At 42.7% G+C, this 25,593-nt stretch overlaps 2 protein-coding genes across 3 annotated transcripts; one reads left to right on the plus strand and one right to left on the minus strand.

Moving 5' to 3' along the window:
• LOC100653484 (OX-2 membrane glycoprotein) lies at nucleotides 1-25,446 on the plus strand. The gene is made up of 11 exons (XM_036951694.1): nucleotides 1-80; nucleotides 589-819; nucleotides 22,303-22,638; nucleotides 22,889-23,173; nucleotides 23,278-23,313; nucleotides 23,485-23,590; nucleotides 23,695-23,760; nucleotides 23,976-24,059; nucleotides 24,211-24,228; nucleotides 24,369-24,431; nucleotides 24,683-25,446. Exons 2-11 carry the CDS (start codon nucleotides 801-803, stop codon nucleotides 24,702-24,704), a joined length of 1,035 nt encoding a protein of 344 aa, XP_036807589.1. The 5' UTR covers nucleotides 1-80; nucleotides 589-800; the 3' UTR covers nucleotides 24,705-25,446.
• On the minus strand, nucleotides 3,545-19,273 carry LOC110496958 (zinc finger protein 665-like). Of its 2 annotated transcripts, none has more exons than XM_036951691.1 (3): nucleotides 19,153-19,273; nucleotides 14,651-14,883; nucleotides 3,545-6,442 (listed from the first exon to the last, which is right to left on the minus strand). In XM_036951691.1, the coding sequence occupies exons 2-3, from the start codon at nucleotides 14,751-14,753 to the stop codon at nucleotides 4,845-4,847; spliced, it is 1,701 nt and encodes a 566-aa protein (XP_036807586.1). In that variant the 5' UTR covers nucleotides 14,754-14,883; nucleotides 19,153-19,273; the 3' UTR covers nucleotides 3,545-4,844. The 2 variants fall into 2 exon arrangements, with proteins under 2 accessions (XP_036807586.1, XP_036807585.1); XM_036951690.1 differs by having other exon boundaries at nucleotides 14,651-14,899; nucleotides 19,153-19,271.
• Nucleotides 25,447-25,593: the final 147 nt, after the last annotated feature.

A 25,593-nucleotide genomic window follows, 5' to 3' on the forward strand; every position in this document is an offset into this window, starting at 1 on the left:
CATCTCACCAACAAAGAAAGCGTTCACCAAACGGCCTGTGAAGAGTGCTACCCGAACAAGCATTACACAGTATAAAACAAGTAATGGAAACCGGAAATAGGTATCCTGCACGTTTTCAAATTAAAAGTCTCCATTCTCTTATTGGCATCATTATTATTGGCATCATTTGGTTAACCCCAGTTTTTGGAATAAATTGAGGTCGTTGACAAAACAGACCATTGTCAAAGGTCTGCGTGATAATGACGTCAATGTATTCCAAACACTGGTGCCTGATGATCACAATCATTTGGATTATAAGCTTTCTGGTATGTTCTATTACGAATTGTCTGGGCCTCGTTATTGTTTCGTTGTTTACTACTGAAATATATTTTGCTTATTAAGTCAAATAAGACATTAACTGCAATACACTGATCTCAAATATATTTGCATAATTAGGATAAACAGAGCCATGGCGGACCCATTGTAAAATTAGAGGCTTTTTATATTGTATTAAAACGTGTCCCAGTCCAACGTGCTAACTCTGCCCACTGGGGCGTGGCTTATGGAGCGCCCTTTAAAATACGCGCTTGTATCAATTTATTCCAACAGATCGAGTTCTCATCACACATGCACCCATTTGGACCCAATGTCAACTGGCAGAGGCTGTTCAAAGACAACTCAATGGAGAATCTGGCAAGGTGGTTTTCACGGAGGCATCTCTCAACTCGACGTCTATTACTACGAAGAACGTAACATGGGCAGAAGAAGCCTGCTATATTTGTTCATTCAATGTTTACCCGAGTGGATCAAGACGCAAGCAGATGTGTCTTACCGTTCAAGGTTAATTAACTAATTAATTCATTAAATTCAGGAGAGGGTCATGTAATTTGTAATCAATTAAACGTCTCATTGCTCAGGGTTTGAGAATTAGTTGCATATTATAGTATCTCATGATGCCCCTCATCCCTGATTCTCTGCTGGGTCCGCAATATCAAGCTCTGAACGAACAAAGTAGAAACGCATATGGACAACTAGTAAAAGCACAAACCAGCTTTATTCAACCCACTGGATGCTTCAGTCACACAAGCATATATTTATACCTTCCAACTAGGTGGAGTCGCCACTCACCACTTCCAAGATAAACAATCAGTCTCTGTTCCTCTTACTTATTGCATTGTCATGGCCCTGCCTGAGTCCAGAGCAGCGTGAGCGGAGAGGTGTGTGAGATGGGACTGTGGTTGGGGTGGACCCCTGCCGCCTTCCTCCCAGAGGTTTCTTCTCTCTTCAACTGTTGTCCTCATCTCAATGTTGAGTTCCACCTCTCTCCTTGCCCTATTTCCACAGAAACTAACCTGACTTATCAGGAACTGAGACTAGCCTGTTGCTCTTAACCTCCATCCTTAGAAATATTAATACACAGCAAGAACAAAACATGTCTGGACAGACACCTTCTATACTCGTCTCACAGTAACTTTCCTATACACAGTTCAATAAAGTAGTTAGAATCCAACATGATCCATAGCCTATTCTATAGGCCTAGGCTATACCAAGACCATGCAGGGAGAAGCACAGTGCAAAGTTATATTTCTAAGAAAATGGACTCCTTCCCTAGTTTTTGCGCTGCTAGGATGGTATATATAAAACTAGGCTACACTGCAATGGATAGGCGTTCCCAATCCAGGCTGCATCACATCCGGACGTGATTCGGAGTCCCATAGGGTGGCGCACAATTGGCCCAGAGTCGTCTGGATTTGGCCGGGGTAGGTCGTCATTTTAAATAAGAATATGTTCTTAAGTGCCTTGCTCAAGGGCACGTCGACAGATTTTTCACTTTTGGTTTCACTGTCCCAACGCTCTAACCGCAACTCTTACATAGAATTGCAGGGCTCAATGATGTTGATGGCTGTCGATAGTATGAATCTGTAACAACGGTGTATTAGCTAATGCGGCCATTACATCTAGCGCATGCTAGCTAACTCACTTATATAGCAAATACCATACATTACATCTAAAACATGCTAACTCACTTATAGAGCAATAACATACATTACATCTAGAGCATGCTAGCTAACTCACTTATAGAGTAACAATATACATTACATCTAAAACATGCTAACTCACTTATACAGCAATAACATACATTACCTCTAGAGCATGCTATTTAACTGACTTGCCTAGTTAAATAAATAAAAAATGTAATCATGAGCCCCGGCCTGCCCTGTTCTTGCTGAGGTAAACCCTTCAGTGCTACCTACCAATGACTGCTGTGTACGGTGGCACTTTCTTAAAACGGCATTGTTGGTTAAGGGCTTGTAAGTAAGCATTTCACTGTTGTATTCGGCGCATGCGACAAATAACATTTGATTTGATTTCAGGAGGTGAGGCTGTAAAAAAAAAAATGTGTGTGCGCGGACTAGGCCTACTGATGTCCTGTTCAGTTGGAGAGAGGGGGAACCTGAAGACGAGGAAAACTAGAGCTACGACTATAATTGATTTGAATTAAAACAATATGTTTCATTGCATATAATGAAGCTATTTCTTTAGAGTTATTGATCTCCATAAGCCATATTAGAGTAATTTACATTACAGATGGACACCGGATGAGAGCTGAAAGTAGATTAATTGGAGAAGGTCTAATTCAGTTAAACGGTCTTCAAATGAAAATGGCTTTAGGCTACTAACAACAAGAGCGCTTTGTGTTGGAGAATATATCTTCCAATTTAAGAAATAAGAGGGAGGCAATTTTATGTTATTTTAAATGGGCAATAAATGTGCTTTTCTTCCAAAAACAAGGACGTTTCTAGGTGACCCCAAACTTTTCAACGATAGTGTATGTGTGCCACAATTATTGACACCTTCATTCAATACTTTGTGCAACCTTCCTTTGCCAAGATAACAGCTCTGAGTCTTCTCCTATAATGCGTAATGAGGTTGGAGAACACATGGCAAGGGATCTGAGACCATTCCTCTATACAGAATCTCTCCAGATCCTTCAGATTCTGAGGCCCACACTTGGGGATTCTCCTCATCAGCTCATCCCACAGGTTTTCTATGGAGTTCAGGTCAGGGGACTGGGATGGCCATGGCAAAACCTTGATTCTGTGGTCAGTAAACCATTTTTTGTGTTGATTTTGAGGTGTACTTTGGATCATTGTCCTGCTGGAAGATCCAACCACGGCACAGTTTAAGCTTCCTAACAGAGGCAGTCCGGTTTAGATTTAATATCTGCTGGTACTTGATGGAGTCCATGATACCATGTATCCCCACAAGTGGTCCAGGGCCTTTGGAAGAAAAACAGCCCCAAAACATCAAAGATCCATCACCAGACTTCACAGTGGGGATGAGGTACTTTCTGTATGGATATCTTTCTGTCTACACCAATCCCACCTCTGGTGTTTGTTTCCAAAAAGCTCTATTTTGATCTCATCTGACCATAGAACCTGGTCCCATTGAAAGATCCAGTAACGTTTGGCAAACTGTAGGCGCTTGAGTTTGTTGTTTGATGACAGCAACAGCGTTTTTATGGCAACCCTCCCAAACAACTCTGATCGTAGTTTGAGACTTTCTGACTCCAAGACGCAACTAACGTCTGTAATTCTCCAGCTGTGATCCTTGGAGATTTTTTTTGCCACTCGAACCATCCTCCTCACTGTGCGTGGGGTCAATATTGACACATGTCCTCTTCCAGGCCCATTGTTAACTTTACATTTCTTAATTATTGCCCTGATAGTGGAAATGTGCAGCTCAACAACCTTTTGTCGCACATTATCACAACTTTCCAATAGTGATGGATGACTATCGGACCTTGGCCTGTGTGTCACCATATATTTACACCCCAGTGAAACAGGAAGTCACGGCTTACCACTTAAGTGTTCCTAATCACTCAGGTGAACTTAAGAACGGAAAACATGAATGGGAATATACTTCAGTTAGATTTTACTCATAATCATTTCTAGGGGTGCCAATAATTGTGCAACACATGTTTTGAAGAAAAACATTTATTTCACATGTATTTTTTTCAATCATTTTACTTTAATTAAAAGGTTCGATTTTTGTAAATATTTTGAATGAAACACCAAGAGGATAAACAGCAAGCATATTTTTTTCACAGCCCGTTTTGCTCATATTTACCAAGTGTCCCAATATTAGTGGAGGGACCTGTATGTTCACCCCTACCCTTATCCACGGTGTTCTGCAAAACCACAACCTTCTAGCTACTTTGCCATGTAACGCTTACAAAACGAAGAACCGTTTCTAAAACAGCATATCTAAGACTCTGGTCTGTCCAAGGAGTGAGGGTAAACAGTAGGCATGTTCTCTGCAATCCACTTCCTATTTAAATTATTATTTTGGGTATAGTGGAGGGTCACTTGTTTTTTGTTGTTGTCAAGTGTTCAGGGAGGGTCGGGTAAAAATATATTTAACTGAAGGGAGGGCCATCCATTTCCATTTCAGAGAGATATGATTTTCTCCAGGTATCCCTTATTATAAATACCTTACAGTCCCTTAGTAGTCAAAAAATATATATCCACCCAAACAAAAGGTGAAAACTGATCCTCACACCATCTCTATCTGATACATGTTGTGTCTACCAGCTTATTCCCACATAAAACTGATCCTCACAACATCTCTATCTGATACATGTTGTGTCTACTAGCTTATTCCCACAGAAAACTGATCCTCTTTACAGTAGAAGCTAACAAAACACACCAAAACTGACAAGGTGTACACTGATTAGTAAAGAGAGGCTAACATTCTGTAATTCGCCATTTCCTCTGCACAGTTCTCACAGTGAGAAACAATAGGATCCAATTCAGTGTTACCACTTACTTTATGACATGAGAATTAAGTGATGGACTTTAACCTTAGCTGGTCTGAGAGAACTGATGAGGCTTTTCTCCTTTATGTATGCGTTGGTGTTTCTTTAAGCTGCTGTGTTGAGAGAAATTTTTCCCACAGTCAGAGCAAGAGTAAGGCTTCTCTCCTGTATGTATACGCTGGTGACATGTTAAGGTATATAATTGGGTAAAACAATTCCCACAGTCAGAGCAGAAGTGAGGCTTTTCTCCTCCATGTAAACATTGGTGTTTTTTTAAGTTGCTCTGTTGAGAGAAACTCTTCCCACATTCAGCGCAGGAGTAAGGCTTTTCTCCTGTGTGCGTTCTCTGGTGAACTGTTACCTCAGATGATGTTTTGAAGCATTTTCCACAGTCAGAGCAGAAGTAAGGCTTCTCTCCTGTGTGTGTTCTCTGGTGAACTGTTAGCTCAGATGATGTTGTGAAGCATTTTCCACAGTCAGAGCAGAAGTAAGGCTTTTCTCCTGTGTGTATATGTTGGTGTTTCTTTAAGCTGCTGTGTTGAGAGAAATTTTGCCCACAGTCAGAGCACGAGTAAGGCTTCTCTCCTGTGTGTATTCGCTTGTGACTATTTAACTTATCCAATTGGGAAAAACTCTTTTCACAGTCTGAGCAGGAGTAAGGCTTTTCTCCTGTATGTGAACGTTGGTGTCTTTTTAAGTTACTCTGTTGAGAGAAACTCTTCCCACAGTCAGAGCAGGAGTAAGGCTTTTCTCCTGTATGTATACGTTCATGTTTGATTAAGGTATCCAATAGGGAGAAACTCTTCCCACAGTCAGAGCAGAAGTAAGGATTCTCTCCTGTGTGTGTTCTCCGGTGAACTGTTAGCTCATATGATGTTGTGAAGCATTTTACACAGTCAGAGCAAGAGTAAGGCTTCTCTCCTGTGTGTATATGTTGGTGGTTTTTTAAGTTTCTCCGTTGAGAGAATCTGCACCCACAGTCAGAGCAAGAGTAAGGCTTCTCTCCAGTGTGCACGCTCTGATGAACTGTCAGAGCCCCTGATGTTCTAAAGCTCTTCCCACAGTCAGAGCAGGAGTAAGGCTTCTCTCCCGTATGAATACGTTGGTGTGTTTGTAAGCTTCCCAGTTGAGAGAAACTCTTCCCACAGTCAGAGCAAGAGTAAGGCTTCTCTCCTGTGTGCATACGCTGGTGAGATTTTAAGGTATTAAATTGGGCGAAACAATTCCCACAGTCAGAGCAGAAGTAAGACTTTTCTCCTGTGTGTATTAGTTGGTGCCTATTTAACTTATCCAATCGGGAGAAACTCTTTTCACAGTCGGAGCAGGAGTAAGGCTTCTCTCCTGTGTGCACTCTCTGATGAACTGTCAGAGCCCTTGATGTTGTGAAACTCTTTCCACAGTCGGAGCAGGGGAAAGACTTCAATCCCGTGTGCCATCTCTGATGAACTGTCAGAGCCCTTGATGTTGTGAAGCTCTTCCCACAGTCAGTGCAGGAATACAGATTCTCTCCTGTGTGTATTTTTAGGTGTATTTTTAGCTTTGATAGCATTGGGAAAATCTCCTCACAATGTGGGCAGTGGTGAGACCTCTTAGCTCTGTGATCTTCCTGCTGCTTTCTGGATGTAGAGAATGTCTCAACGTCACCTGTGTGAACAGCATCAGGAAAAAAAGTCAAGTTTTTGTGACATACGCAGAATGGGAAAAACATTAAGAACACCTGCTCATTCCATGACATAGACTGACCAGGTGCAAGTTATGATCCCTTATTGATGTCACTTGTTAAATCCACTTTAAAATCAGTGTAGATGAAGGGGAGGAGACAGGTTAAATAAGGATTTTTAAGTCTTGAAACAGCTGAGACATGGATTGTGTATGTGTGCAATTCAGAGGGTGAATGGGCAAGACAAAAGATTTAAGTGCCATTGAATGGGGTATGGTAGTAGGTGCCAGGCGCCCCGGTTTGTGTCAAGACCTCCAATGCTGCTAGGTTGACGCTGAACAGTTTAACTTATATATCAAGAATGGTCCACCACCCAAAGGACATCCAACTTAACACAACTGTGGGAAGCATTTGAGTCAACATGGGCCAGCCTCCCTGTACAACGCTTTCAACACCTTGTAGAGTTCAATAGGGCTGTCCCCAACAAAAATATGTGGTCAACCAAGAGTAGTTTGTTCTTTCAACTAATCAATTGGTCCAACATGTTTAAACATGTATTTCTCCAGTGCATTCGGAAATTATTCAGACTCCTAGACTTTTTCCACATTTTGTTGCGTAAACAGCCTTATTCTAAAATGGATTACATTGTTTGTTATTTCTCATCAATCTACACATATTACCCCATGACAAAGCAAAAACAGTTTTTTAGAAATGTATTAATAATAAAAAACAGAAACATCACATTTATATAAGTATTCAGACTAGGGATGCACGATATATCGGTGAACATATCGGAATCTGTCGATATTAGCGAAAAATGCCAACATCAGTATCGGCCTGATGTGTAGTTTAATGGCGATGTTAAAAAGCAACGTCAAAGCTACCGTGCATACCTACGTAATGACGCCACGTAAAATGAAGCTACCGTGCATACCTACGTAATGACGCCACGTAAAATGAAGCTACACGTGCATACCTACGTAATGACGCCACGTAAAATGAAGCTACACGTGCGACATCGCATTCCTAACCTAGCCCATTCAATGTCTGCTGTGTGGATCGAGCCGCCAACAAGTCGAGCAGTCATTTGAAAGAATAAGAACATTTCAGTGAGACAACTCAAAGGCGAAATCCATTAAAGCCAAGATAATGGAATTCATTGCCCTTGACAATCAATCGTTCTCTGTCGTGGGTGATGTCGGCTTTCGCCGACTGGTCGAGCACCGGTACACACTACCAAGTGCGCTATTTTTCAGGATGTTGCACTACCGGAGTTACACAGTAATAGAGTCACTGCTGTTAGCTTCTCGACATGCATACTATGGAACGCGATTTGAGTCTTTACGTGTCAAAAATGATACAGTAGCACTGTTAAATCTGTACAAAAAAGTCTAACAAGCAAACACCGCTAACAAGCAAACACCGGCCACGAACGATGTGTTTATTACGGCGTTGGTAATAAAGCATAATTTGTTTGACCGCAACTTCTGGGGTGGCTAGCTAGCTTTAGCTTGGTACCTAGTTAGCACCAATACAACCAGCCTGAAAACAATGACCAGTAGAAACTGCAGTCCTTTTCATTATTCTTAGCAATAATTTAGGAATCATAGGTATTAGCTAGGTTGTCACTTGTGGTTCGCCTATTAAATTGAACTTCAGTTCATGAAAATAAATAGCTAGCCTGTTCTTATTTGATTAATGGTGGTCGGACCCATCTATGTGTAGCTAGCCACAATAAGGATTAGCCACAATAGTGGACTTTGCGGTTAACCTTCAAAATAAAGGTATATGACAAGAGGGAGTCCGACCGCAAGTGATTTGATTGTGCCGGACTCAGACTTTTTATTAACAGTGAGTCACTGTGACTAGCACCCATTGTCTCACTCTCCTCCCTGCTGCACCGACCACCACAGAACATCAAAAGGGTTTATTGCGCTGTCCGTGATTCTGAAGCTGCAACATAATAACACCCATTTCTGACTGAAAAGTTCTGTTGCCGAAATCCCTCATTTGTTTAGGAAAAACATTCCCTATTCCCTCAATCCTTGCTCTATTTATGAGAGATATGTATGCATCGCATGCACATGATCAATAGGGCCTAACCTATAGCACATCATAATCACATAAACAAACTCAGAACATCATAACAGTAAAATTGATGAGGAGGACATGGCAAACTCGAAACAGGAGAATGTTTACTGGTTGCTCAGGAGGGAAAGGGGAAGTCAGATATATGGAATACATGTGACTAGTTATGGAAAATACTGGAGATCAAGACAAATGAGGAAAGGAGCAAACGCTGTTGTAACGGTTCTCCTCTTGTGAAGTAAAGGCGGACCAAAGCGCAGCGTGGTGGTTGTTCATTGTATTTATTGACGAAACTATACATGAACAAACTAACGAAAACAAAACAAGAAACGTGAGAACTCAAAACAGCCCTGTCTGGTGCAAAACACAAAAACAGGAACAATCACCCACAAACACACAGTGAAACCCAGGCTACCTAAATATGGTTCCCAATCAGAGACAATGACGAACACCTGCCTCTGATTGAGAACCATATCAGGCCGAACATAGAACTAGACCAAAACATAGAAAAACAAACATAGACTGCCCACCCAACTCACGCCCTGACCATACTAAATAAATACAAAAACAAAGGAAATAGAGGTCAGAACGTGACAGTACCCCCCCCCAAAGGTGCGGACTCCGGCCGCAAAACCTTGACCTATAGGGGAGGGTCTGGGTGGGCGTCTGTCCGCGGTGGCGGCTCTGGCGCGGGACGCGGACCCCACTTCGCCATTGTCTCAGTCCGCCTTATTGTCCGCCTCCGTGGCTTACTCACCATGCCCACCCCTCTCAATGACCCCACTGGACAGAGGGGCTGCTTGGGACAGAGGGGCAGCTTCTCGGGACAGAGGGACAGCTGCTCGGGACAGAGGGACAGCTGCTCGGGACAGAGGGACAGCTGCTCGGGACAGAGGGACAGCTGCTCGGGACAGAGGGACAGCTGCTCGGGACAGAGGGACAGCTGCTCGGGACAGAGGGACAGCTGCTCCGGGCGGAGGGGCTCTAGCGGCCCCTGGCTGACTGGCGGCACTGGCGGCCCCTGGCTGACTGGCGGCCCCTGGCTGACTGGCGGCACTGGCGGCCCCTGGTTGACTGGCGGCGCTGGCGCTGGGCTGACTGGCGGCACTGGCGGCCCCTGGTTGACTGGCGGCACTGGCGGCCCCTGGCTGACTGGCGGCACTGGCGGCCCCTGGCTGACTGGCGGCACTGGCGGCCCCTGGCTGACTGGCGGCACTGGCGGCCCCTGGCTGACGGGCGGCATTGGCGGCTCCTGGCAGACGGGCGGCACTGGCGGCGCTGGGCAGACGGGCGGCACTGGGCAGACGGGCGGCACTGGCGGCGCTGGGCAGACGGGCGGCACTGGCGGCGCTGGGCAGACGGGCGGCACTGGCGGCGCTGGGCAGACGGGCGGCACTGGCGGCGCTGGGCAGACGGGCGGCACTGGCGGCGCTGGGCAGACGGGCGGCGCTGGCGGCGCTGGGCAGACGGGCGGCGCTGGCGGCGCTGGGCAGACGGGAAGCTCCGATGGCGCCGGGCAGACGCGAAGCTCAGACAGAGGCGCCGGGCAGACGGGAAGCTCCGGCAGAGGCGCCGGACAGGCGGGAGGCTCCGGCAGAGGCGCCGGACAGGCGGGAGGCTCCGGCGGAGGCGCCGGACAGGCGGGAGGCTCCGGCAGAGGCGCCGGACAGGCGGGAGGCTCCGGCAGAGGCGCCGGACAGGCGGGAGGCTCCGGCAGAGGCGTCGGACAGGCGGGAGGCTCCGGCAGAGGCGCCGGACAGGCGGGAGGCTCCGGCAGCGGCGCCGGACAGGCGGGAGGCTCCGGCAGAGGCGCCGGACAGGCGGGAGGCTCCGGCAGAGGCGCCGGACAGGCGGGAGGCTCCGGCAGAGGCGCCGGACAGGCGGGAGGCTCCGGCAGAGGCGCCGGACAGGCGGGAGGCTCCGGCAGCGCTGGAGAGGAGGAAGGCTCTGGACGGATGGGCCGGAGAGACAGCCTGGTACGGGGAGCTGCCACCGGAGGGCTGGGGTGTGGAGGTGGTGACGGATAGACCGGGCCGTGCAGGCGCACTGGAGCTCTTGAGCACCGAGCCTGCCCAACCTTACCCGGTTGAATGGTCCCGGTCGCCCTGCCAGTGCGGCGAGGTGGAATAGCCCGCACTGGGCTATGCAGGCGAACCGGGGACACCGTGCGCAAGGCTGTTGCCATGTAAGCCGGCCCAAGGAGACGCACTGGAGACCAGATGCGTAGAGCCGGCTTCATGGCACTTGGCTCGATGCCCACTCTAGCCCGGCCGATACGCGGAGCTGGAATGTACCGCACCGGGCTGTGCACCCGCACTGGGGACACCGTGCGCTCCACAGCATAACACGGTGCCTGCCCGGTCTCTCTAGCCCCCCGGTAACCACAGGAAGTTGGCTCAGGTCTCCTACCTGGCGTAGCCATACTCCCTGTTAGCCCCCCCCCAAGAAATTTTTGGGGCTGACTCCCGGGCTTCCATCCACGACGCCGCGCTGCCTCCTCGTACCAGCGCCTCTCCGCTTTCGCCGCCTCCCGTTCTTCCTTGGGGCGGCGATATTCTCCTGGCTGAGCCCAAGGTCCTTTACCGTCTAATTCGTCCTCCCATGTCCATACCTCCTCGCGCTGCTCCTGCTTTCTCCTTTGCCCATTACCACACCGCTTGGTCCTGTTGTGGTGGGTGATTCTGTAACGGTTCTCCTCTTGTGAAGTAAAGGCGGACCAAAGCGCAGCGTGGTGGTTGTTCATTGTATTTATTGACGAAACTATACATGAACAAACTAACGAAAACAAAACAAGAAACGTGAGAACTCAAAACAGCCCTGTCTGGTGCAAAACACAAAAACAGGAACAATCACCCACAAACACACAGTGAAACCCAGGCTACCTAAATATGGTTCCCAATCAGAGACAATGACGAACACCTGCCTCTGATTGAGAACCATATCAGGCCGAACATAGAACTAGACCAAAACATAGAAAAACAAACATAGACTGCCCACCCAACTCACGCCCTGACCATACTAAATAAATACAAAAACAAAGGAAATAGAGGTCAGAACGTGACAGCTGTCAGCATATTATGTGGGCCAAACAGGTGCTGTTAGATTACAATATCCTTTTTCTGACCGTTTGCAACAATGTAAACAACACTAAATAAATTATAAGCGGACCGGTGAGCCTGTTGTAAAAAAACAAAAAATGTTATGCCTTTATTACAGCAAAGACTAAAAACAGTCACATATGTGAAAGCAATTTCTGAAATGGAACCTGTTTATTTATTGTTTACGCTAATTATTCAAGTGTTGCTTTTTTATTTTATTTTAAAACTAAAATGCTTGATTGCATTTAAAATCATGAATGACTGGTCTGCTGTTTAATGACTGACTGATACAGTACCCTATATAAGTACTGAAATATAGGCCTAAGTAAGTTACGGTATTAAGACTAAACAGGATGCCCTCTTAGGCCTACATCTGGATGGTGGTTATACAAGGCTATTATACTAAGCCCACTAATGATAACGGCATTACCTATTATCATAATGATGATCATAATAATAGTAATAATCAAAAAATATCAAGAAAGGGGAGGGGTATTGTTATTATTATCGGACACTAAATGAATCATAAATAATATCAGGGAGGCTGTTTAACAGAGAGAAAGTAAAGCGTTTATTACAGCATAGCAAAGACTACAAACAGCCGAATTCGTGAAATTGTTTATCCAACATGTGGTTGCGTGAGGCTCGGTGCTCATGGCATCAGTAGGCTATTAAACAAACACTCAAACAGGCAACACAAGCAGGATCTGTATTATTTCTGTTGATATACAGCTCTGGAAAAAATTAAGAGACCACTACAAAATTATCAGTTTCAGTAGTTTTACTATTTGTATGTATGTATTTTGGTAAAATTAAAATTTTTGTTTTATTCAATAAACTACTGACAACATTTCTCCCAAGCGCATTGATGTGTTTCAGAACCACAGACATCGACCACTATCCAACACGGGAAAAAGCACATTTGTTATAAGATAAAACTTTTTTAAATTAGTGTTGCACCATTGTTCTTACATAATATAACCATATACAATTTCAGTAGCACGTCTTAGAGTGATGGACTGTGCCATCCCCACAGCCTCCACAATTGATTAGTCTTGTACACCATGATTTTTTTTGTTGTTATTTGCTACTGCTCGACTAAAGAAATCTTGGTGGACCAAAAGCCTATCGACCAAATAATCGACTAAATGGTGTCAGCCCTAGAGTCCATGCTACATATCTGTGGGTTGACTGTGCCTTTAAACAGCTTGGAAAATTTAGAAGCGTCATGACTTTAGAAGCTTCTGGTAGGCTAATTGACAGGTGTACCTGTGGATGTATTTCAAGGCCTACCTGCAAACTCAATGCCTCTTTGCTTGACATCATAGGAAAATCAAAATAAATCAGCTAAGACCCCAGAAAAAAAAATTGTAGACCTCCACAAGTCTGGTTCAATCTTGGGAGCAATTTCCAAATGCCTGAATGTACCACGTTCATCTGTACAAACAATAGTACACAAGTATAAACACCATGGGACCAGGCAGCCGTCATACCGCTCAGGAAGGAGACGCGTCTCCTAGAGATGAATGTACTTTGGTGCGAAAAGTACAAATCAATCCCAGAACAACAGCAAAGGACATTGTGAGGATGCTGGAGGAAACAGGTACAAAAGCATCTATATCCACAGTAAAACAAGTCCTATATCGACATAACCTGAAAGGGTAGATAGATTCCTTGCTCAGCAAGGAAGAAGATCTTACTTTTTGGAGAAATGTCCTCTGGTCTGATGAAACAAAAATGGAACTGTTTGGCCATAATGACCATCGTTATGTTTGGAGGAAAACGGGGGAGGCTTGCAAGCCGTAGAACACCATCCCAACCGTGAAGCACGTGGGTGGCAGCATCATGTTGTGGGGGGGCTTTGTTGCAGGAGGGACTCGTGCACTTCACAAAATAGATGGCATCATGAGGAATTGAAAATTATGTGGATATATTGAAGCAACATCTCAAGACATCAGTTAAAGCTTGGTCGCAAATGGGTCTTCCAAATGGACAATGACCCCAAGCATACTTCCAAAGTTGTGGCAAAATGGCTTAAGGACAACAAAGTCAAGGTATTGGAATGGCCATCACAAAGCCCTGACCTCAATCCCATAGAAAATGTGTGGGCAGAACTGAAAAAGCATGTGCGAGCAAGGCCTACAAACCTGACTCAGTTACACCAGTTCTGTCAGGAGGAATGGGCCAAAATTCACACAACTTATTGTGGGAAGCTTGTGGAAGGCTACCCAAAACGTTTGACCCAAGTTAAAACAATTTAAAGGCAATGCTATCAAATACTAATTGAGTGTATGTAAACTTCTGACCCACTGGGAATGTGATGAAAGAAATAATAGCTGAAATATATATTTCTCCCTACTACTATTCTGACATTTCACATTCTTAAAATAAAGTGGTGATCCTAACTGAACTAAGACAGGGAATTAGTACTAGGATTAATTGTCAGGAATTGTGAAAAACTGAGTTTAAATGTATTTGGCTAAGGTGTATGTAAACTTCCAACTGTAACTGTATATATCAATCAAATGTATTTTAAGAAGCCCTTTTTTACATCAGCAGTTGTCACAAAGTCCTTCACAGGAACCCAGCCTAAGACCCCAAACAGCAAGCAACGCAGATGAAGAAGCTCAGTTCCTAGGAAAAACTCCCTAGAAGGGAGGAACCTAGGAAAAAACCTAGCGAGGAAAAATACAAATATTTGCTTTTTTTAAATCAAATAAATAGTTTCAACAATATTGAAAAACCATCCCGTGGCGTTTTCCAAATACCCTGGTATACAGTATACCACCCAAGCCTAGTAACTACACAGACTCATTTCATACAACTTCCAAACACTGTCAGTTTGTCTACTTCACTTCTGTAGTCTACTCTCTGATCACTCCAGATAGACCAGTTGTTCAGGGATGTGTGATGTTGAATTACAGAATTCAACCTAGCAACAGACTGGGTCATAACTTGTGGAGGTCTAACTTCTGAAGATAACTTATAGACAGAACCTGCTCTTACCATGACTAACAGATTTCCCAATCTTCTCCTCCTCTTCTTCATCTTTAATGTTGACATTCAGCTCTAGTGTTTGACTGCAGTCTTCCAGCTTCACTGATGCCATCTCTGGATCCTGCAGTGCAAACTGGGCTCAACTGTCACAATCAGGACCCAGTGACTGTACGTTTGGACTCAGTGTGAAAGGAGAGAGGCAGGCTGGGTTTGTCCTCACTGTTGATGTTACTGGCCTCGGACTTAATCTGAGTCGGGCTGTAATAATAAAGAGAAACAGACACAAAGTTATTTACTTTCTCTATTCTCTAAAAATACATTACATTTATTCTCTTGGGTTCTAACTTGAAATATCCTCATTCATATTAACATATTAGAACTGGGTGTATGCAAATGTGCTGAGGGAGAAAGGGGAGTGCAGAAGGTTTACACTCTGTCAGAACATGTTATGGTTAAATCTCATGTATGATATGGAGAGGAGAAGGGCAACGGTCTGGTTTCAGCCACTGATAAGGTTGTATAGCCGTGGATTAGGGAGGAGTGAGGAATGTGGGCCGAGGTCAGGTCAGATGAAGGAACACTCCTATGACATACACACATAGGAGGCAGGGCCATGACTGCACCAATGAGAGGAACCACTTACGTTCCTGCCTAGCAACAGAGATGAGTTGTCTGTCTAGATGGGCAAGGAGTTTGTGTAAACATATCTGTCTAGATGGGCAAGGAGTTTGTGTAAACATGTCTGTCTAGGTGGGCAAGGAGTTTGTGTAAACATGTCTGTCTAGGTGGGCAAGGAGTTTGTGTAAACATGGCTGTCTAGGTGGGCAAGGAGTTTGTGTAAACATGTCTGTCTAGGTGGGCAAGGAGTTGGTGTAAACATGTCTGTCTAGATGGGCAAGGAGTTTGTGTAAACATGTCTGTCTAGATGGGCAAGGAGTTTGTGTAAACATGTCTGTCTAGATGGGCAAGGAGTTTGTGTAAACATGTCTGTCTTATGCAACTGTTTGACCCAGTGGGTGAATATATTTGTTTGGAGCTTTGACTAGTTGTCTGTTAGTTTTTTACACTGTTTATTTAGAACCTAACACTTCTTAATCACTTATCTAATTTCAATAGCTCAGGCAGCTAAACATTGACAACAAAACATTCATTCATTTACATTAGACAAAGTGCACACTTTAAATGACAAAGTAAGTACATGTAACCTATAGTAGATTAAATAAATGAATATAAATGCATAACTGACTCAAAAAATTTTAGTACAAGGTTGCAGTTTGTTTTAGGCAGCACTATGTACTATTTTACTGAATAACCTTGTCTTCATTGTATATTTTCACTCTCAAAAACCAGATCGTCAGTGGTGGAAAAATAACTAAATTGTCAAACTTAAATGCTATACATCAAATTCCTTATATCAAAGCAACAATATGTAACTTTTTGGGCAATCCGACCAAACGCACAAATGTGTGTAATAGATCTTTCAGTCTCATTGAAAGCAAGTTTAAGAAGCGGTAGATACATTCTATGTGTGCCATTTCTGTGCTTTCCATTCTTAAGTTAAGTGTTTGAGTCCTTTACTTTCGGTCTTGTACTGTACACCAGCGTCAAACAACTGAATATACATTATTCTTGGTGATGTAAAATATATTTCACAGCGGTTTAGATGGTACAATGATTCTCTACACCATGGCTGCTTGTTTGGCCACAAACTGAAATTAGGTGAACTATTCACATTTTTGCAACCAGGGATTTCTGCAAAGGCAAAACTTTAAACAAACCAGATGGCATGATTTTCCAGTTTTTACATTTTATTTATGGATAGCCGGGGGCACACTCCAACACTAAGATATCATTGAAAAATGCATTTGTGGGCCTCCCGGGTGGCGCAGTGGTTAAGGGCGCAGCGCCAGCTGTGCCATCAGAGTCCCTGGGTTCGTGCCCAGGCTCTGTCGTAACCGGCCGCGACCGGGAGGTCCGTGGGGGCGACGCACAATTGGCCTAGCGTCGTCCGGGTTAGGGAGGGATTGGTCGGTAGGGATGTCCTTGTCTCATCGGGCACCAGCCTCTCCTGTGGCGGGCCGGGCGCAGTGTGCGCTAACCAAGGTTGCCAGGTGCACAGTGTTTCCTCCGACACATTGGTGCGGCTGGCTTCCGGGTTGGATGCTGTGTTAAGAAGCAGTGCGGCTTGGTTGGGTTGTGTTTCGGAGGACGCATGACTTTCAACCTTCGTCTCTCCCGAGCCCGTACGGGAGTTGTAGCGATGAGACAAGATAGTAGCCACTACAACAATTGGAGACCACGAAATTAGGGAGAAAAAGGGGTTAAAAAAAAAAAATCAGATCAGAGGCAGTAGGAATGACAACATGTGAATTGGGCGATACTGCTGTGGGTTTTTGTGCTTTTCCGTGATATCACGGAAAAAACAAAGGCAGCACAAAAACACCCAAATTCATCCTTTTAGAGACTGTGATACAGATGGTACGCATGAAATTGTGTCATTCCAAACTTTATCCGCTACTTTATTTTCCATTTTGTTTTGCAACTCTGTCCATTTTATATGTAATAAAGGAAACATTTTGAATAAATGAGGGATACAAAGTATATTGAAAGCATGAAATGCTTCTACACAGGAAGTTCCAGACACTTGTAGAATCTATGCCAAGGCGCATTGAGGCTGTTCTGGCATCATATCTGGAGGACACCTGGCACCATCCCTACGGTGAAGCATCATGCTGTGGGCATATTTTTCAGCAGCAGAGACTGGGAGACTGGTCAGGAAAAGATTAACAATGCAAAGTACTGAGAGATCCTTGATGAAAACCTGTTCCAGAGCACTCTGGACCTCAGATTAGGGTGACGGTTCACATTCCAACAGGACAACGACCCGAAGCACACAGCCAACACAACGCAGGAGTGGCTTTGGGGCAAGTCTCAATGTCCTTGAGTGGCCAAAGTAGAACCCAGATTTGAACCCGATCGGACATCTCTGGAGAGACCTGAAAATTGCTTTGCAGCCACACCCTACATCCAACCTGACAGAGCTTGAGAGGATCTGCAGAGAACAATTGGAGAAACTCCCCAAATACAGATGTGCCAAGCTTGTAGCGTCATACCCAAGAAGACTCAATGCTGTAATTAACTAAAATTTAAAATAAACTATTTTTGCTTTGTTATTATGGGGTATTGTGTGTAGATCACATTTTTTTTTTACGGCTGTAACGTAATAAAATGTGGAAAAAGTCAAGGGGTCTGAATACTTTCCGAATGCACTGTAGTATGCTAATGTTACCTAGCTGGCCTGGCGCATTGTTGCCCAGGAAAGCCTAGTGAGCTGGTATTTTATCCAGGTAGCCTAGGACATCAAAAACTTAAAGCGTGTACTGTATGACAGAGTTCTAGACCGTTTAGGAAACATGAAAGAGTTGGATAGCATTGGCGTTTCTCTACAAGTAGGGTGAGTCAACATGTTTTTTCTACTTGCGCGCGCACACACACACACACACAAACCAGTGCCATGGACAGCCACAACATGTTTAGCTTACGTTGATTGGACTAAATAGTTTTGGGTATCTTTTAGTTATCACTTTATTAGACTAAGCATAGGTGATTAGATGTAGAAATGTTGAAGTTGAAATGGTGCTGGAATAGTGGAGGCAGCTCCTGTTTTTTTTGTGACTTGCTGTAACTCTCCACGGTTCTAAATCAATAGTTGAAAATGTATGAAACATTACTTTGATTGACCATGCTGTCGGTCATATAACTGTTTGTTACATGCAATATGTTTTGTAGACTTCACTGGACAGATGTTGCTCTCCGGTATTGTAATGAAACAAAGGTGTGGTTGAATTTATTCTGTCACTGTGTCTTATTGTCTAGGCCTTAAGCCTATATACCACAGGAGCAAGGCATATGAACTAACAGATTATAGTGCAAACAATGCAATTATTACATAGGTTATAATATGTTTAGGGCTTGCACAGTGATTTTACTGATAAAAAGGTATTTCCTATTCTGATTTCAGATCAATCCTTACAAAATAATGATGGCAGAATATCCTACATTTTTCTCAATCATCATTGGAAAGTTGTGTTAATGGCAGTTGTTTAGGAGAAAAGCACAGATTTTCGTCTAAGATACACATTTTCACAGGTGTTTTTCTTGACTGACTACAATTTGATTGATGTGGTGTTTTTACTGTGTCATAACATTAACCACAGACAGAATGGTCACCGCCATTTTACATGCTCGTGAGCCTTTTTTTTAACAAAAAAACAATAACATCTCAATTAAATTGATTCTTTATTAAATTACCCTGAAATAACGTACAGTACATTCAAAAAGACAAACCCCAAATCTCTAGCTATGTGACATGTAAAATATTTGTTCACGTTCTTCTCTCACTCGGTTTGACACACACACAAAAATATAACAACCTCTGTTACGGATTTGTTACCTACCATGTTATGACATGTTCTTTCGATATTAGAAAGTACAAACGTGCAAAGACATACCTGTAGTAATACATACAACGGTTATCGTCTTGACAGCACAGTTCTAACGCTTTCGTTATTCTGAAGAATGGTCCACGCCTACCCGGAACTACTTCTTCTTCTTCTCCTCTGGATTTTTACGGTGGTTGGGATCGAAAATGTGGCATTACCGCCCCCAACTGGATGATAATATATGCCCATTATACTTTGTCTTACAAAATGAAAAAAAAAACATCAAATAAATGTTCTATACCCCCCCAAAAATATATATACACCCCAAAAATACCATTCCAATTAACTCTACACTCATTAAAAACCCACTACCCCATTCCACTACTGTGATCCTATCTGCACCATGCCAATGGGCTCAGAGGGCAGAATACCACCCCTCAACACAACCTGTAACTCTTCTGGAATGAAATCAGATCTTGTATACCCTCAGCTAATGTAGCTATCATTGGGCTGAAACATAAACTCCAGATTGTGGTTATATCAAGACAGCAGCCCCAACTGCAGTTTACTTATTGAAAGACCAAAGAGAAGAGGAGCGTAGATAATGTTCACTTCTCTCACAAAATATGACATTAGTCCACTTTTTTTCTTTGTGTGCAATATTTTATCCTCCACTTATTTCACCTCAATTCATTTAAAAATGACAGCACGTGTTGAACTTTTATTGGTGTAAGGTGTATGAGGTCTTGTGGTAGGAAAAAGTGATTGGATTTTTTTTTACTTATGGTGTGTGTTTGGTTAAGTAAATATTGGGTATCAATTAAGTAATAGTAATTATTACTTAAGTAAAGTAATGCTTTTGGCGTCATTAGTTGCTAGGCTCGGCCAAAGTTCAGAAAGTCCCATAGCTCTTGAGAAACAATATCGTTATCTGAAAATGTTGCCATGACAACATTGTTGATTTACCCTACACCACAGATACAAAAGCTGAAGCCAGGCCCACTGTCTTCAGATATGGTGTATGTTCTCATGTGCTCCATCTCTCCAATGCATTTTAATAAACTTGTCCTATATCATGTATTATTGAGTTACATTGCAGTCCGATCTCATCTATGATTCCTCTGTCAGTGCAATGCATACAACTTCAAAATCAAATCAAATGTCACATACTTCGTAAACAACATATGTAGACTAACAGTGAAATGCTTACTTAGGGGCCCTTCACAACAATGTAGAGAGAAAGTAAATAGAAAAATAATAGAAATGTAATAACACGTATTAATAAAAATAACAATAAATACACATTGACTAAGGATAATATGGCTATATACACGGGGCAGCGAGTCGATGTGCAGGGGTACACGGTAATTGAGGTAGATATTTACATTTAACTAGGAATAAAGTGACTGCAACAGGATAGATGATAAACAGTAACAGCAGCGTACGTGACGAGTCAAATTAGTTAGTGTAAAAATAGTCATTGCAGATAGTCCGGGTAGCTATTCGGTTAACTATATAACTAATTATTTAGCAGTCTTATGGCTTGGGGGTAGAAGCTGTTCGGGGTCCAGACTTGGTGCATCGGTACCGCTTTCATGTCATGTTGAGGACGATTGTTTGATATCCTCTTTTCATTAGATTGAAGTGTGTCGAGTTTCAGTTCATATCGTCATTTATTTTATTATGTAAATACAGACTTTCCAGATGCTTGTTGTGTTAGATTCCACAGTTAATTGAACAATTGAAATATTTTCCTGCTTCTGAAGAAGTTAAAGCCTGAGCAAATTTCCCCAGCAGATATACACAATACTAAATGTATTGAGTTTAACTGTGACTGTAGACAGAATACAGAGAACAAGTTTACTTTCACTTTTATGCAGGAGGTTTCCTGGTCCCACGTGCCCAACACCTGCTCCATACGGGAAGAAGGAATTTCCCGCTCTTTTTCTCAGATTTTATTACTGTACTGTAGTAGTAAATTACATTTTCACCATGTCTCCTGCACTCTGCAACTCTCTGTTTATTCTGCTCATATCCCTCCATACTGGTGAGTTATATCGGTTTTATGCATGATAATACCGTATTTGACTACCACATTGAAATTGGCGCGATATTGTTAGTGCCAATGTCGTGATCTAATGGTGTGCTTTCACAACTATTGACAAACCTGTTAATTTCACAACACGAAATACATGTCATATTGAAGCTGTAGCTCAATCTTCTTGTTGCATGGGTAAATAGCCTCCAACTCTGAATTGTTAAATCATTCGTATTTATTAGCAAAAAGTAGTTTTGGTTTCACAGAACTAGGACAAGATACACGAGGCTTTAAGCTACTAGAGGGTGCTACTAGACTATGAGATGAATGTAACCGCTCCCAAATTCATAGATATATGGATGCAAGGATTGACCATCCATGATATCAAAATACATGTTTTGAGGCTATACAGTGTTTGATCATATTTGATCTGTAAAGTTGACTTGCCTAGTTAAATAAAGGTTAATAAACGAACATTTTTAGCTGAGCTATACACAGAGGTGTCTGAAAACAAATCTGGACATTTATACATGCATTTTTGTATCTTCCAAAACGTTTTAAACAGTGGTGGAGTACAAAAATGTTGGCGCAGTGGCTTCAAAACATCACCTGGTCTTATGTTTTTTATTTATCAAAGTTGTCCCTTCGATCACCCTCCCCTTCGGCCGCATGTGTAATAGTTCTGCTTCCATCCCTCTCCTCGCCATTACCTGGGCTCGAACCAGGGACCCTCTGCGCACGTTAACAACTGACAACCTCTAAGTATCTTGAACCCCATCTGCAAGGGAAACAACTACTTACAAGGTCTCAGAGCGAGTGACGTCACCGATTGAAACGCTAACTAGCTAGCCATTTCACACCGGTTACACGTGCGTAATGTGTGTTAACTGTTGACAAACCAGTTCATTTGACTATAGTAAATGCATGATTTCATCTGCAGCTCCATGCTCTTACTGTATGGAATGATTGATGTCGCTTTAAAGAGTACTTTAATGGTGATGTATGCTGTGGCCTTAGGCACATATCATGTATATTCTATCCTGAAATTTATAGAAATTGATAGTTTTACAACAGGTGCCATAACTTCCTCCCGCCAAGACTGCCCTTACCACTGTAGTCCCCCTTCTGACCGTTCTGAGTACTACTAGTGTCGAAGAACTATTGTAACTGTCTTCATGCAGGGCTCTCTCAGTTGGTGAGAACACAGCAGGTTGTCACAGCAACCCTGGGAGAAGATGCAGTCTTAACCTGTGAGCTCATGACACCAAAAGATGTGCGGCAAGTCACCTGGCAAAAAGTGACAACTGGGGAGAATGAAAATGTGGCCACCTACAGCAAACGCGGTCCCCATGTCAACCCACCTTTTCAGAGGAAAGTGGAGTTTGAAGACGAGGGACTGCAGAACTGCTCTATCGTCATCAGAGGAGTGTCAAGAGGAGACGAGTCCTGCTACAAGTGTCTGTTTAACACCTTTCCAGAGGGAGCTATCAGTGGAACGACCTGTCTCAAAGTCAATGGTAAAATCTGATAACATAATGTGCTGTAAATGATTGACCCAGAACAACTTCTCCAGAACTTCAGGCAGCCATTTTATCAGATCATACATCCAATGTCTTGAAACCATTTATCAAAATGTGATCATTTAGTAAATCATGTAAATTGATTAATTTAGTAAATAATTTAAATGGAATTATTTAGTAAATAATGTGATTGAAACCATTATGGTATTGACATTCACTGTGAACTGTGTTTGTTGTTGTTCTATAGAGCTGTATGGACCCTCACTCCTCATCACACAAACCAACAACAGTCACACCACTCTGTCCTGTTCTGCTACTGGACGACCTGTTCCTATAGTAACCTGGGATGACATCATGATAGAACATTCCAACATGGTTGATGTCACCCATCCCAATGGGACTGTCACTATGACAACTACTGTAACAGTGGTAGTGTCCAGTCTAACTGACAAAGAGGTTAGGTGTGTTGCCTCTATGTCCTTCAGTGATGTCACCAAGAATGTTTCCATGGTGATTCCAGCTTCAATTACTGGTGAGAAATGTCTATAGATCAATGTGTAATATCAGGAACATGATGTCATGATGAAGTACTGTCTGTGTTCATGATGAAGTACTTCCTGTGTATTTCTGTGCTAGGTCAATCTCAGGTCTCTGATGATGACAGGATCAGTGGTACGTGGTTGTTATTCTAATAATGACAGGTCATAATCAACCTATTGACGGGCTCTTTTCCTATTCAACTTTCAGGTGTGGTGCAGAGCCATATTTACATGTATGAGGCTTTGGTGTAGTGTACCTGTGAATTTGACCTCTGTCTTTTCTTGACATCTCTCTCATTCACAGGTACAGTGGTTGGTGCAGTGATGGGTGCAGTGTTGTGTTTAATGTGTCTCATTGCTGTATTCTGTGTAATATGGTGGCAAAAGAGGAGAAAAGACACCTCTTCCAGGTAGAGAGAAAACCATTTCCTTCCTTGATACTGAAAACAGCTATTCTGAATTTAATGTAATTTGACTGCCAGCTGTTTACTAGTTGATCTCTAATTTAATGTAGAAAACCCCCAGTTCCTGACCCTGAAATCAGCAGAACTCCCTTAAAGACACCACCAACATCCAAACAGTAAGATGCTCATTCTAAAGATCATCCTTCATCATTAAATAATTGTAATAAAATAATAATGAATCAGATGATGTGGTTCTTGTCAGTACAGTGTTTATTTAGATTTATTTCAGTGTCACACCAACCTCCAGTCCATCACACATGTGATTATCTCTTCAACACTTTTAACAGCTATTTAAGATAAGTAATCATTTTATTACCTTTTGTTTTTTCAGGTCACAATCGTTAACTAGCTCACCAAACAACTCAACAACCAGCTCACCAAACAACTCAACAACCAAGCGGAGGATGACTAAGAAGTAGGTTTATCTTCTCATACTTTCATAGTCTTAACGTCTTCTGGAATCTCTCTCATTGAGCAAGAAACATGGGAATAAAACTTGGAAATGTATTTCTGTGGTGTATGTTTCCTGCCGCTACATTGTCTATTTTGATATTTTTCACACCAAGCTCCAGTCCGTCACAAATGTGAGTATTTTTACAACTTCATTTGATCATCCCGATAGAAAGTGTGAAACAGACAATATTGAGAATGTTACAAAACTTTTAGTATAAATTACAGTAACCCAAAAATCAAAACATAAATCAAATATGTCCTCTTGTTTCAGGATAAAATCCCTCAGCTCGTCTGACAAGCGCAGGATGCAACAAGCTCAGGAGGCTGTAAAGAAGTAGGTTTACACCTTCACTCTCTCACTGTCTGCTGTAGTCTCTCTCTTGAGGAAGAAGCTCTGAAATGATGTAATTTTGTGGTGGTCATAGAGTAGTCATGGTGACCGCATCATGCACTCAGCTGCATGTTAATATCTGTTCTGTCATGTTTGTCACAATGGCTGTCAGCCCATCTTATTACCTCACAATGACCTGTGTTTTCATCCAATTGAAACATTATGATTTTCTTTCCCCCTCTTTTCTTTCTCAGGAACCTTTTCAATGACTACTGAGTGACTGTACTCACATTGCCACACACACACCTGATCATTACTGACTCATCTGGTTCATGTTATTTTATCTTTAAAAGTCTGTGACAATCAATCCGTTTTTAAAAAACAGTCCTTTTTAAAGATATTGTATTGAGCCTGTTATAACAGTTATCTTCGTTGCCTGGTTTGTCTCAGGTCATGATACCCTAGGGCCTAGGGAGAGTTGTGCAGGTCAGTTTAAAGATTGTAGGGAGAAATCAAAAATCTCTCTGAGACATTTACAAAGACCACACACGTAAGAGGGGAACATCAATCGTATTGGACACTTCCACTGAACAATCAATATGCAGTTCTGACATTAGGTAACACTCAGGTTTTGACCTCTTAAAACCAAGAGACGGCATCAGTACAGCTTTTAATGTTTATCTAGTATATACCTTGTAAGCATGTGCATCTGTCATGTGTGTTGCTGTTTCTTTATCTTGTGTCACGTGCCACAACTTATGTTCCTTCTGGATAATGTTTAATTTAATCTATTCAATTTAAGGTTTCAAAGGGAGGGTATATTACCCTTAAACTACCAGAATTTTGGCAACTTTCAAGTTTTGGGGGTGAATTTTATAAGATCTAGTGAGTTTTTTTTTCAGATTATCACTTCAGATTATCACATGTCTGTAATTATCTTTGGCCCTCTGTGTGGCCTTATCACATGTAAAATATATACAATTAGAGTTAATAAAAAATAATGTTATTGTTGATTAGATGATTTTTCATTAGACAGTTTTCTCTTGAACCTTATGGTCTATCCACTAGAAATTCATGGACAATAAGGACATAGATATATGTGAATACAGTTTTTCAAAGTTATTCAAGTATAAATGACAAAAGTTTCCATACTAGAAATAATTTG

Source organism: Oncorhynchus mykiss, chromosome 18, assembly GCF_013265735.2.
Source record: "Oncorhynchus mykiss isolate Arlee chromosome 18, USDA_OmykA_1.1, whole genome shotgun sequence".
NCBI lineage: Eukaryota > Metazoa > Chordata > Actinopteri > Salmoniformes > Salmonidae > Oncorhynchus > Oncorhynchus mykiss.